At 44.1% G+C, this 12,376-nt stretch overlaps 1 protein-coding gene across 1 annotated transcript; it reads right to left on the bottom strand.

Annotated features, from left to right (window-relative positions):
- Positions 1-7: 7 nt before the first annotated feature.
- Positions 8-9,925, bottom strand: CLN5 (CLN5 intracellular trafficking protein). Its single transcript, XM_084306557.1, has 4 exons — positions 9,756-9,925; positions 7,726-7,891; positions 6,261-6,486; positions 8-4,406 (listed from the first exon to the last, which is right to left on the bottom strand). Exons 1-4 carry the CDS (start codon positions 9,851-9,853, stop codon positions 3,895-3,897), a joined length of 1,002 nt encoding a protein of 333 aa, XP_084162683.1. The 5' UTR covers positions 9,854-9,925; the 3' UTR covers positions 8-3,894.
- Positions 9,926-12,376: the final 2,451 nt, after the last annotated feature.

Raw genomic sequence — 12,376 nt, 5'->3', positions numbered from 1 at the left:
ATTCCAGCCTTCGGCTTCTGATGGAGAGAAATCCATCAGATCCTGAGGCAGTGAGCATACCAGTGTTAGGAGGCTTTACATGCAGTTGCAAATGAACTGCTCACCCCTGCAAGGTAACTGGTGTCCTTTTCTGAGAAGGTGTCTGTTCTGCTGCATGAACTTCTGTACCAACACAGAAGGACTTTTTGATGTGACACACTCAGTGTTCAAGAAAAAAAAAAAAAACACACTTGAAGCAATATTCTGTTTCTTTGGTTTAAGGCTTGCAGTGTTTATACATCAAACCAATTACAGCATCCTCAGCTCAACTAATCCAGCTATAAAACAAACTTCCCGGGCAAGTCTAAGTATTCTCAGGAAAGGCTGCAATGCTCCTTTTGTCTTATGCTGTTTTTATTTTGCTTTCTACATGTTGGAATGATTAAAAGAATGATTTAAAAAAAAAAAATCCACGATGTAAGTTGTGACAGGAATATCACAGTCACTAGAACATAAATTTATACAGCTGTATAAAATGATCTTTCCTGGATTCATCTTTCTCTAGTTTTCAGAAGATAATTCAATGTTAGGCTGATTGTCCAGTTTTTGGGTAGGAGTTGTTAATGTGGGTGGTGACAAATCGTATCTCTGAACAGGAGTTTCAGTTTCATCACTTTATTATTTGGATACAAAACCAGTCTTGAAAACTGCTGATGCCAAACAGCTGAGATAATCCTGACCAGTTACACTAGCTTAAATTGTACTGAAACAGAAGCAGTGATTAATGTAACTGCAACTACATACCTCAATTTTGTGGTTTCATGTTGCTTACCTAAATCCACAAACTTGTGAATTTAAGTGGGTTTTGTAGGATTTTTTTTTTGTAAGAAACTTTCAATGGTATTATGTAAATGCATTTAACTATATAGATACAAACTAAAAATATCTATTCCAGTTAATGTTAAAAGCTTACTTCATTTTCTGTTAATTTAAAGCAGAATTGAACTGTGGCTTGTTATATTTGGAGTAAGCCTGATGAAAGCCTGAACTTTGTTACTTTACTTCAGAGGGACCTGTTCAGTGTCTGGCTGGTCATATGTGGAATTGTAAAAACAAGTTCTGCTGCTTTATCAAAAACTGGAGCATTGTGTTAATGAGGAAGTTATATTTTTTTTTAATCTTAAAGTAGCTCAGAACTCCAGTGTCTGTGTAGTTCAGGCTACAAAACGTGAATTAATTTTCCTAAAATACTGGTGCTGTAGGAACAAATTCCTTGGAGATACGGTTAGTTTCCTCATAGCAAAAGTAGGACAGTGAACCCACAATTAACCTTAGATGCTCCGTAATATGATCTGTTCATCTGTTTTGGTAGCTTTCTCTTGCGGGATTACATCTGATACTTGTGGTTCTGTGCTTTGAAACGGTGAGTAGGGGGCCTCTTCTGCATTCTCTTGGCATTTCTTTGCAAAACGCAAAGGAATGCAGGAAGCTCAGCTATCACCTTGTGTTGTATAAGGAGAAATACTCGTGATTCCTGATGTTGTACTTCACCTGTTGTGTGATCTCATATGGGTATCAAACACACGTTAAAGAACTGCACCATTTGGATTGACAGGTCATTGGATTGACAGATCCCTGGCTTCAGTCAGGGGCTGTTATTTCACAGCCTAATTAAACCATTAAGGCAAGAGCTTTGGCAGATGTATCATACCCCTTTGTTACCCCTAAGGACTGATATTTAATAAAGTGCCATCCCCAACCAAAGACCTGAATGTAGGAGGGTGAGAGAAGGTGGGACACATGGCATAGGAGGGAAGGAGAATTAAGTTTAATTTCCTAATTCTGTAGCTGAGGTCTCTGATGGTAACGGAGTCTGGGCTGGGAGTCCTGTAGGCCTACCTGATGGCTCTGCTGTGGTGACTGCAGCACCAGAAGAGCCTCAGCATTGCTTTCCCCACCCTCAGTGATGGGACTGAAGGCAACAGCTCTCACTCCACTCCAGCATGGCTGGGAGTGGGATCGGTGAGGGGGAGGCAGAAACCCTTTGCTCTGCTCTTCCCACTGCGAAGTCCTGCAGGGAACAGGAAGCACAGGCTGTGCTTGGCCTTGGTGTATGAGCCAGGGGGGTATCTTTGAGCCTGGCAGTTGGGACAGAGTCACGGTTTTGGCTGGGACAGTTAGTTTTCTTCGTAGAGGCTGACACAGTGCTGTGTTTTGGATTTTTGATTAAAATAGTGGTGATAACGCACCAATGTTTTAGCTGTTGCAGAGCAGTGCTTACCCAGAGCCAAGGACTTTGCAGCTTCTCACACTGCCCCGCCAGCGAGCAGGCTGGGGGCGCACCAGCCAGGACGGCTGGTCAAAGGGATGGCTCCTTCCTAGAACCTCTTCCTGGCTCCGTGGGGAATGCCATGGGGAAGGGTGCCCTTACCCACCACGGCCTCTCCTTCAGGCTCTCAAAGGGCTCCCCTCTGGCTCCATTGATGCTACAAGCTTTGTAGCAAATACTAGAGAAGAAGCTTTTGGAGGCTTCTTCTCATCCTATTTCCTTTTCAAAACTTGGGATGCTCTGGCTCTGAGGCTGAAGCTTTATCCGGAGGTGATAAATGTGGGCTCAACAACAGCGAGGGGCTTGGAGTCACAAAGCCACGCATCAACAAGAACGTGCCTTCTGTAGACACATTTGCTACCACCCTTCATCTTCCCTACTGCCTTCTGGATCACTTTCTTGGTGTGTATCGTGCAAAGAATCTGGAACCCAGCCTGTTAAAGCATGGGCTCATGGCTTTGGCTGCAAAAAGTACGTTCTTTACTGTTGGGGGTAGAGTGAGTTTTGCCTAGCTGTGGAATTGTTAGGAGATTTCCCCTGCAAAATTTCATGACCTCATTCTTCTCATGCCAGCTCTGATGCTTGTGACTTTACATGATAGATTAGATAATTAAAACTAATTAATTTTAGTTCTTTCTAATACAAGGTCAAGGTTCTTTTATTCTTCTGATGTGGATCAAATCACAGTGTACTCACACTGTGTACTCCCCTCTTTGGCTGCAGCAGGCCATTAATTCCACTTAGGGCCAATGAAACTGCAGTTTGCTTCCACTGTACAGTCATAACCTCTGCAGCAGTGCTGCTCATTCAGCAAGTGGTATAAAAAAAAAGTGACCATTGTTCACTTGCAGGTGATGATGCTGCTGCAGGTGTATTTTTGTGTGTGAGCATCCCAGTGACCACAGGAAAGGGAACAGTGGGATTCTGGAAAGGGGGAACCAGCTGCTCTAGGTGGAGCCAGGAGAACAACTTCAAGGACACCACCACTGGTGGTACAGCACTGCTACTGCAAGCAGTATTTCAGTTGTGCCTCAAAACAGACACGTTAACAGACCTGTGTTAGAAAACTGCCACACCAATCCCAGGGAGAGCCGGCTGTATTGTGTGCACAATGCAGGTGATGGAGGCAAAGTGGCAACAAGATACTGCCCAGGCCCTCCTATCATAAATTCACTGCCCTTTCCCACCCCACTTCACGAACCCACCAACAGTTCTTTGGTCCTGGTTGTACAGAGCAGAGGAATACGGACGTAGTGATCTAAGGCACGGCTGAGGGAGCCAGGCACTCGTGTTTCTCAGCCCCGGCACACAGACAGCTGGATCGGTCAGACCAGGAGCTCCTCGCACCGCTGGTGTTTCACACCCTCTGGTGTCCACGGCTGCAAAGGAGCCATCAAAGTCCGAGATGCTAAAGCGTTTGTGGACTTAGGCAGCTCGTAAGAAAAAAGGCATGTTCTTCATGGGGCCGTAAAACAGCTTTTGCATTTAGTGTTGAGACGTACAGCACTTTAACACCATCGCAGAAGCACTCCAAAATCCTTCCGCGTATTCTGGCAAAAGGACAAATTTGGCTCTTCCGTAAGCAATTACACACCGACAGCAGTTTTGCTGCCAACAGGTAAAGGAACCTCTTCATAGATTATTTTGAGATACGGGAACTTCATAGGTAAAAACCAGTACTCCAAGTTGTAAAAGAGGTAAAACTCATGATTCAAGATGACACGATCGATTATTTTTAAGAGATCCACAAAAAACTCTCTGACTGTCTTATGAGGTTTGAATGGGTAGTAGAAGTCTCTTATAGCTGCTGCCAATGTCTTGTTTCCTCGAGGGCCAAAAATAGATGTTTCATTTCCCAAATAGATAGGTTCTCCACTGAACAGAATGATGCTGGTATAATTTGTTTGCACCTTGTTAAACACAGCTCCCAGGTCAGCCAGCTTCTGGTATGTTCTCAGTATAAACTTAGAGCATTCGTAAGAGTCAAACCATACTGTGGATTTTTTGTCAGGGCTTGCTTGAACTGTCCAGGTCTCGTAGTAGATGCCAGTCTCGTTGTCGTACTTCACCCATTTTGCCATTTCATTAAACATGGCTCCTGTAAGAGATGGAAGTAAGCATTACAGAGCCCAGGTAACAAACGCAAAGATGTAACTAAAATGTAACAACTTACATGCAAGTTATTCAAACTTTACTTCCTTTTAATTGCCCATTTCCTGCTACTGTGCCAGGACACTCAAACTTCCTGAGGATCGTGACGCTCCTCATTTTATTTTATGCTATTACTATCTACAGCAGATGTTGACAGTATTCACCAGTGCAACAGGTGTTTCTGCCCTTCCTAAAACTTGAACCACATTCTGCAACTCAGAGCAGGATTTTTCATGCCTCTCCACAAAAGAAGCCTAAGTAAGCTCTGACTGAGACACTCTTCTGGTTCAGCAGAATCTTCCTTTTCCCCCCCATACTCCTAGCGATGCATTTCAGCCTCGCCCTTATCCCTCTCTTTCCTCAATCACTGGGTACAACTGCACAAGGGTGCTGCACGCCACACGTAATCCCCCTGAACAGGCTGCGAAGGTCAGATTTCTGGGTCTGCTCGTCATTAGAGGGCGAACACATCTCACGCTTATCCCAAGGTAAGGCACACAGGCAGGCAGGTACCACAGAGCAACAAGAGCTCTGCACTCTGCCCTCCTAGGCTGCCCCCATTACAACTTGCTCTTTGCTGCACACTTAAAGAGCTTTGGGGCTTCACAGTGAGCATGACAATCATTCTGTTTAATGAACGTGTTGGATAATTTCTTTTTTAATTGCCCGCTACTCGCTTTAATAAAGCAGCAAGTCATTAAAATCTGTGTCAAGAACTGTAGTTACTGTACACTGTAGATGGGCTTGCAGCTCCCTTTATCTTCTCTAATTCCTACCAGATTAGCTCCCTAGTGGGTATTCTGCAATGTACGTCACTGAACAGGATTTGTCTCTCCTAACAAGACCAAGACGGACTTAACATCGTTAACCAAACAAAAATATTACAGGTTTATGCACAGCTCCGCAACAACCTGTTGGATGATGCCTAGACAGTCAAAAACTCAGGCTCTGGGTATTCCTGCCCTAATTTCACAAAAGAAACACACCCCTAAGTAATATTAAACTGGCCTATGTTGTTTAAAAGGAAATGAAAATGATTCCTTGCGTTCTCTGACACTGCTGACAGAGAGGGGACATTTGTACAGTTTTTATGACACAAAATGTGGGAGATGGAAATTGAGATGAGTATTTTTGACAGTTATGTGTATTTCTAAATATCCCTTCCTTAATTGTTTCCTCAGCAATGCACACATTGTCACCACTTCTTCCTATCTCAGCAGTCATCTGCCACTTCACAATAGGAGGCCTTTGTTTTGAGGACAGCATGTGAAGAGAGTCCATAATTGTTCTCTACAAGCTGTTTTGCTATTTTTATAGTCAGGAGACTCAAGTGTTTTTACACAGCTACACCAAATGACACCCATTAAACAACTCTTCAGTGTGCATTGTTCAAAAGGCAGCAGCCTTTGAATATCACCATCTATATTAAAAACAAGGGCAGAGAGAATACTTCAGTTTGAAATTAGTAGCATCAGCCACTAACATTGCAAATAACCTACAAAACATAAATGAAAAGATACTGCTTAGGGTGGAAATGAGGAGACATTTCTTCTCAGAAAGAGCAGTCAGGCACTGTGACGGGTTGCCCAGGGAGGTGATGGAGTCACTGTCCCTGGGGGTGTTAAAGGAAAGGCTGGATGTGGTGCTTAGGGACATGTTTAGTGGGTGGCATTGGTGGTAGGGGGATGGTTGGATAAGATGATCTTGGAGGGTTTTTCCAACCTTAATGATTTTATGCTTTACATAGACGGGTTGACCATATTTTATGACATTAGCACCACCCAAAGCATCTGAAATATACCTGATATTGTGGTCACAAGAACCAAGGTTCCATTTTCCTTCCAGTGTGCATCATCTATTCCTTCATAAAAGCAAGCAGCTCCCTGGTTACACCAGAACGGTGCATCCATTCCAGGCCGGAGATGCGGAAACGTGCAGTTCCCAAGCTGAAAGAGCTCATACCACTCCATTGTATAGTTTTTGCCAGTTAAAGCGCTCTTGAAGCCCACAGCATCATGCATAATTTTCTGGAAAAGAAAAAGATGAAGGGAGAACACAGGAAAAAAACAAACAAACAAACAAATAAACAAACACAAACTTTAACATAAAGAAAAATGATCCTATAACACTGACATCAGTGTGACCTACACAGAAGATCAGACACCTGGGAACTGCTGAGTAGTAGGGTGAGAAAAGGGAAAGTAGTTCCTGCATCATCTCAGTTTTCAGTAGTGTTGATGCACAACACACAAGATTGTATTGTGCACATACTGCTAACTTGGAGTCATCCTTGGTGTCTCAGTGCTTTTTTATCTACCCACCATATATTCTGTTATCTGGAGGCACACACTCAGCGGGAGCTCACCATCAAAGCTCACATTTACGTTTGAATGCTTAACTCACAAGGGTATCAAAGAAATGCAGAGCAGAACTAAATTACCAAAAAGCACTGAAAGCCACAAAAGGAGTAAGATAAATATTTATTTTAAAAGCTGTACAGTAAATATATAAATTCAGTCTTAGTTTAACAACTAAGATGATGACATTTGAAGCTATTTCCATTTTTGACTCTGTGTGCTTGGTTTTGATGTTGCTATTTCACGTTCATTAACATTACTTTAGTCATTAGGGATTGTGCTCTGAAGCTTATTTACACTACTGTTACAGCTATAAACATTGTTAAAGTTGAGATCCTTTCATATTTGCATGACTCCACGAATAGACTTTGGTTTAATACTAATCATAATATCCACTAAAGAAACATAAAAGCAATCAACTCCCTATGATCTGCCGTTCTGACCAGCTAGTTTTCCAGCCGGACAGGTATCCATGTTCATACAAGCATAACCCAAGCAAGTTTTCAGCCACAGACATTAGCACACTAAGCAGACATTTCATCCAACATAAGGGGCCAAGTGAGTGTGTTTTCTAGAAGCAGTACTAGTGAAGAAATAAACCCAAAATGTTACGATGTGTTTATATGAAATATTCCCAATATGCAGGTCTGTGGTGGAACACATTCAAACCCATGAAGAGTGCTGGTCATATTTCTTTAGCCAAGACAAATTCTGTAAATTTTGTTTGGAACTTGCTGTTCTTCAGGTACCTTTCCTATAGACAGCCTAATCTGTGTGCTCCCATGATCTTCCATACAAGGTTATCCCAATTTTACAGCTCTTGCTACCAACACCTGCTGTTCAATTCAGGTGAATTTGCTGCTGTAGCTTTGCTACAGCACAGAATCAGAAACAGAATCATCACCTTACCAGATGTCCAAGTAGATCCCCATATTTGAATTCCCATACTGGAGCCTGTAATCGATACACTTCAATGACATCTTTTTCTTTCATTACCGGAACAGCAGAGCCAGTGGGACAGAAGGTGTAGCGAGCCTGGCAGTAAGGATCGGTTTTTGGACGGTAATCAAAGCGCCTGCATTGGGAAAGAGAAGCACATGGGATGATCAGCACAGCTTCACGGCTGGAGCAACTGCTTTGCCACTTCCCGAGAGCCTGAGTCGGAGAGGTCGGGTGTGCAGCACCTGCCAAAGGCAGACTCTGTGATCCAGACGCTGCAACACTCGGAGTGCACGAAGTTCATGGGGCTGCTGAGGCGTGCATCTGCAGAAGCAGGACTAAGGCTACAGACACTACAAATGCAAGTCATGCAGTACACAGTGCTGGTGGCTAAAATGTGGAAATCACGTGGATTACAAAGGGTGACTTATATTCACAGAATCAAAGAGATATAAATGCTGATTAGAGGATGGCTTGAGACCTATCTGCCTCAAAAACCTTCTCCTAAGTTTGTCTAAACAGGGATTGACCAGTTTGCTCTGTGAATCTATTTTATAGTAAGTAAGTACTCCTAGTAAGGCTCCTACAACCCTGTCAACAAGGTAGATTGGCATACACAGCCCGTCTGGAGCATGGACTGTGATTTCAGCACATCCTGGCACTTGTGTCCGGTGCCACTGAGACAGATCCCCCAGCTAAGCGATGACTCAATGACACTGGACTTTCTGAGCCAACTAAGGTCACTTGCTCCGTCTAGACACTGTGGATTTTCCCTGTGGACTTCTCCACGCTTGCTGCTGTATTTTGACATTTCTAATTTTATTTTGTCTGTGCTGGATAGAAAAAAAAATAGAAAAAAAAATATGGCTAGAACAAGAACACGCAGACAGAAAACAAAGACTTATGCCATCCATAAATTTAAGCCCTGTTTCTAAATTACAAGCCCTATGTTTTCATTTTCCCCTCCCGGTGCACGCTGCATGTGACAACAGGAGAACAAGGAAGTTCAGAAGCATTAAAATACCACATTTCTGAGTGTCGGTCTCGGACTGACCGACAAGTTGGTACTCTGATTTTGATCATCCTGAGACCAGGCTTTGCAACTACTGAACTTGCTGGAAAATCTGAAAGATCTGTGACCCCAGGATCAATTCCTGAGACATCACTTGATGAAAACATAACTGCTACGAATTAAACAACAAGCTTTCATTTATCATCAACAGGCATAAGAAGTGAATTTCTATTTTAAAAAAAGCCTGATTTTGACACCACAACTTTTCACTAAAATGGGAATTAAATGAGCATCTTTAAAGCATTTCTGGGAGCAACAATGCATCTGCCGGAAGGAAAAGCTCAGCTAACAGGTCAAATCTGTGACACCTGTTCCCTTGCTGGTGAGTGGACTATACCAAACACAGTACTAAGGACAAGCCAGGTACCAATGTTATTAAAAAGGTGATGCTGCGTATTATCTTCCTAAACTAAATGAGAACAAAACCACACGACCGGGGAAGCCCGATGGGGCTTCCAGCTCCATCCAGGCCCTAATCCTGAGAAGGGGACCTACCAAATGAAAGCGGGATCGAGCAGACCCGGACCTATTTGCAGGATTTCCCCAATTTAGCTTGATTAGCACACCGATCATGAACTCCTGTGAGGCCGCGGGGCGCTGATGCCCCTTGCGGCAGCACGAGGAGCTCGGAGGCGCTTTTCGGAGCGGGAGGAAAACGAAAGCAGCTGCCGAGCCAGCTCAGCCAGCTGATACCGACTGCAGCAAGGCCTTGCAGGGCCAAACCCGAGCTCCTCACCAGCATTTTCACGCCCCCTGTCCGGCAGCAGCAGGGCGAGGGGCACGGCCCCGCTCAGCCGCCTGCCCCTCAGCGGGGGCTCCCCCATTTTGCGGCGCCTTCCCCCCGCTACCGTCACCTCCCCGCGGGGCTTAGCGAGGGGTCTGCGGCTCCCCCAGCCCCCTCGGGGGCTCCCCTCGGGCCGTCCCTCACCTGTAGGGCACCGGCCAGTGCCGCTGCGGGAAGCGCAGTCCCCAGGCGCCCACGGCCAGCAGCAGCAGCAGCCCCAGGCAGCGCCCGGCCGCCTTCATGGCGGCCCGGCCTGGCTGTGGGCTCCGCGCCGGGCACGACACCGCCCCGGCGGCGGGGAGCGCCGGCAGGGGGCCAGGCCGAGAGGGAGGGACCAAAAGAAACGCCGAAAGTTGCAGTGGGGGTGTTTTAGCTTTTTATTTATTTTCTTCCCCCCCCCCCCCCCCCTCGTGCTTCGGAAAAGCGCGCGGTGAACCGGCCCTCGCATGTGACACGGTGCTGACAGGCGGCGTTACTTCTGACCTGCTCGCGTAGCTCCTCTGAGCCCAAGGGTGCTAAATTTCCTCAAATTTCCTTTCTAGGAACTAGTCCTGCATGCACCTGTGAAGGAAGCTAAGCTATATCAGGAAGGAAATAATGTGTAATATCGTATTTTAATGGAAAACTTTAATGTCTAGTGGTATGTGACACTGAATGACTGCACTACATTTGGATGGATTGGGGGAAAAAACAGTTGTGATTTTTTTTTTCCCCATTACCAAAGAGATATCCCCATTACCGAAGGGATATCAACATTACTTAGGGAAGTTTTAGTCAGTCGTATCTCTGACTGGCTAAAGGAAATGTCACTGGACTGAATGAGGATTTCTCTGGCTAAGAAATAAGGTCAAGACAGGTTTGCGAGCACAATCTGTGTGGAAAACATAGCTTTTCTTCCACATCTCTAGAGTTTAAAATGGGATATGCTGGCATCGGAATCCAGGAGGCTGTCTGGTTGTTGGCATCTGCAGTGAAAACGCTGGTTAGTGCTGTTCACTAGGCAAATAACTGCTGTGGACTTTTGACTGAGGTGCTGGGAGAGATATCACTGCTTGGTTCATGCAAGCTCCAGAACAGCTATCAGTTCTCCCCTCAGCACTAAGCTAGACTATACTCAACCCACCACATTTGAGGGAAAAAACCCGCATCCAACATAAAAATACAGGATAGGCTTCTGGATATCCGCTTGGGTAATGCTGAAATGACTTAATGTGTCCATAAACTTTTAAGATAACAGAGCTATTAAAATCTTTAATTTCATCAACATTTCAGTATCTTGCTTCATTGTTACTTGATTTTTTAATTGCCTATCTTTAAAATTTAGCTCAGCACTATATTAATTCCTTGCATACATATACTTCCATATTTAATTTTTATCTCATGTATTCTGTATGCCTGCCTAATAGTGAATCTCTCTCTCTTTTATGTTTATAAAATATATATATTATATAATATTATATATAATATATAATATTATTCATTTTTGCTTCCTAGCTTGAATGTTTTACAAGATGCCATCCCTTCCATCTGTTCAAATAGATATGTATTTGTGTGGAATATAGTACTGGTTCTGACTTTTAGAGATTCTGATATGCAACTCTGGGAGTGGTTTCTGAAAGAAAAGAAGTATAGTTTGTCCCTTCTGTGAAATTAGGATGCAGGGAAGCAAAGTGAAATAATGAAGGTGCCATAGCTGCTCATTAGCCAAACTAGAAATACAGTGCGAACCTGTTCTTGGTCATCTGCTCAGCATCTTTGCAGACTGGTAAGTATCCATTCAGGCACTGCTGTGGTTGCTGAAGGTGTTGGACCAAATGACTAAGATGGCAAATCTGTTTGATATGTATATTTTAATAGCCTTTTTGTATCTCACTTCATTGCATCCCATATCACTTCATTGCATCCCATAGGAAACTTTTGCAGCACAGTACTGTTTTTTCATGCAAGCTATGTTATGATGTGAACCACGTTTTAAAATAGTAAGTGATTAATGAATTTCTGAATAATATACCTGAACTAAAATGCTCACATGCCAGCAGTATGAGTCAGCAGCTGTCTAGTTAATTATCCAAAAGCATGTCAAAGTGCCTTTTGTCAACTCACAGAACTGATCTCCACCTTTGTCCACTAGTAGGCTTTGAGGAAAAAAAAAAGATTAGCTACAAAGCTGAACTTCTGAGGTTGACTGCATTCGTAATTTTTTCTAATTCCCTGTATTAGTTTTCAGAGCATTGAAAGACAAACATTTTCCTGAAACAAGAAGATTCTTTGTGTTTTCCCATTACAAACCAGCATCTTCTCGCCTCTCTCTGCCTGTGAGAGACACAAGATGGAATGAACAGAGAGAAAAGGGGAAAAGAAACCCTGCTGCTGCAGCCAAAAGTTGTGGTTTGGAACAGCTAGTTTAGATTTCAATGTCATCAGCTGTCAACCTGCCCAAGCACCCTAGCGATGCCACGTAGCAGAGCAGTGGCACTCTTTCCCACTCCAAATACATGACTATTTGAAGTCAGATGCCAACTTTAATAGCTTATGCTGGGTCTGTTAGCTGTAGGGATGTCAGGGAGCAGCAGAAGTAGGTCTGCTTTGCAAGGGAGGACAAGGCAGGAGGAGAGGCAAACATGGTGCAAGCTGGGACAGTGCTTTGAGTGACCACGGTACAGTCCTGTAATTTCTAAATGGGGACAGGAATGTGTTTGTGACTGGATCCACCAATAGTCCCACGCACAGCAAGGCAAAGTCAAGTTTAGCATCCAGCCAGGAGA

Source organism: Netta rufina, assembly GCF_964035555.1.
Source record: "Netta rufina genome assembly, chromosome: 1".
Taxonomy (NCBI): Eukaryota; Metazoa; Chordata; class Aves; order Anseriformes; family Anatidae; genus Netta; species Netta rufina.
The sequence above is the reverse complement of the archived record's forward strand: the minus strand, read 5'-3'. Positions and strand labels throughout refer to the sequence as shown.

Bases quoted from the DNA above. Each gene is read 5' to 3' on its own strand.
- CLN5 (XM_084306557.1), bottom strand. From the start codon at position 9,853: ATGAAGGCGGCCGGGCGCTGCCTGGGGCTGCTGCTGCTGCTGGCCGTG. The intron at 7,892-9,755 runs GTGAGGGACGGC...TTCCCAATGCAG, and splicing joins CACTGGCCGGTGCCCTACAG to GCGCTTTGATTACCGTCCAA. The intron at 4,407-6,260 runs GTATATTTCAGA...CATCTCTTACAG, and splicing joins TCTTGTGACCACAATATCAG to GAGCCATGTTTAATGAAATG.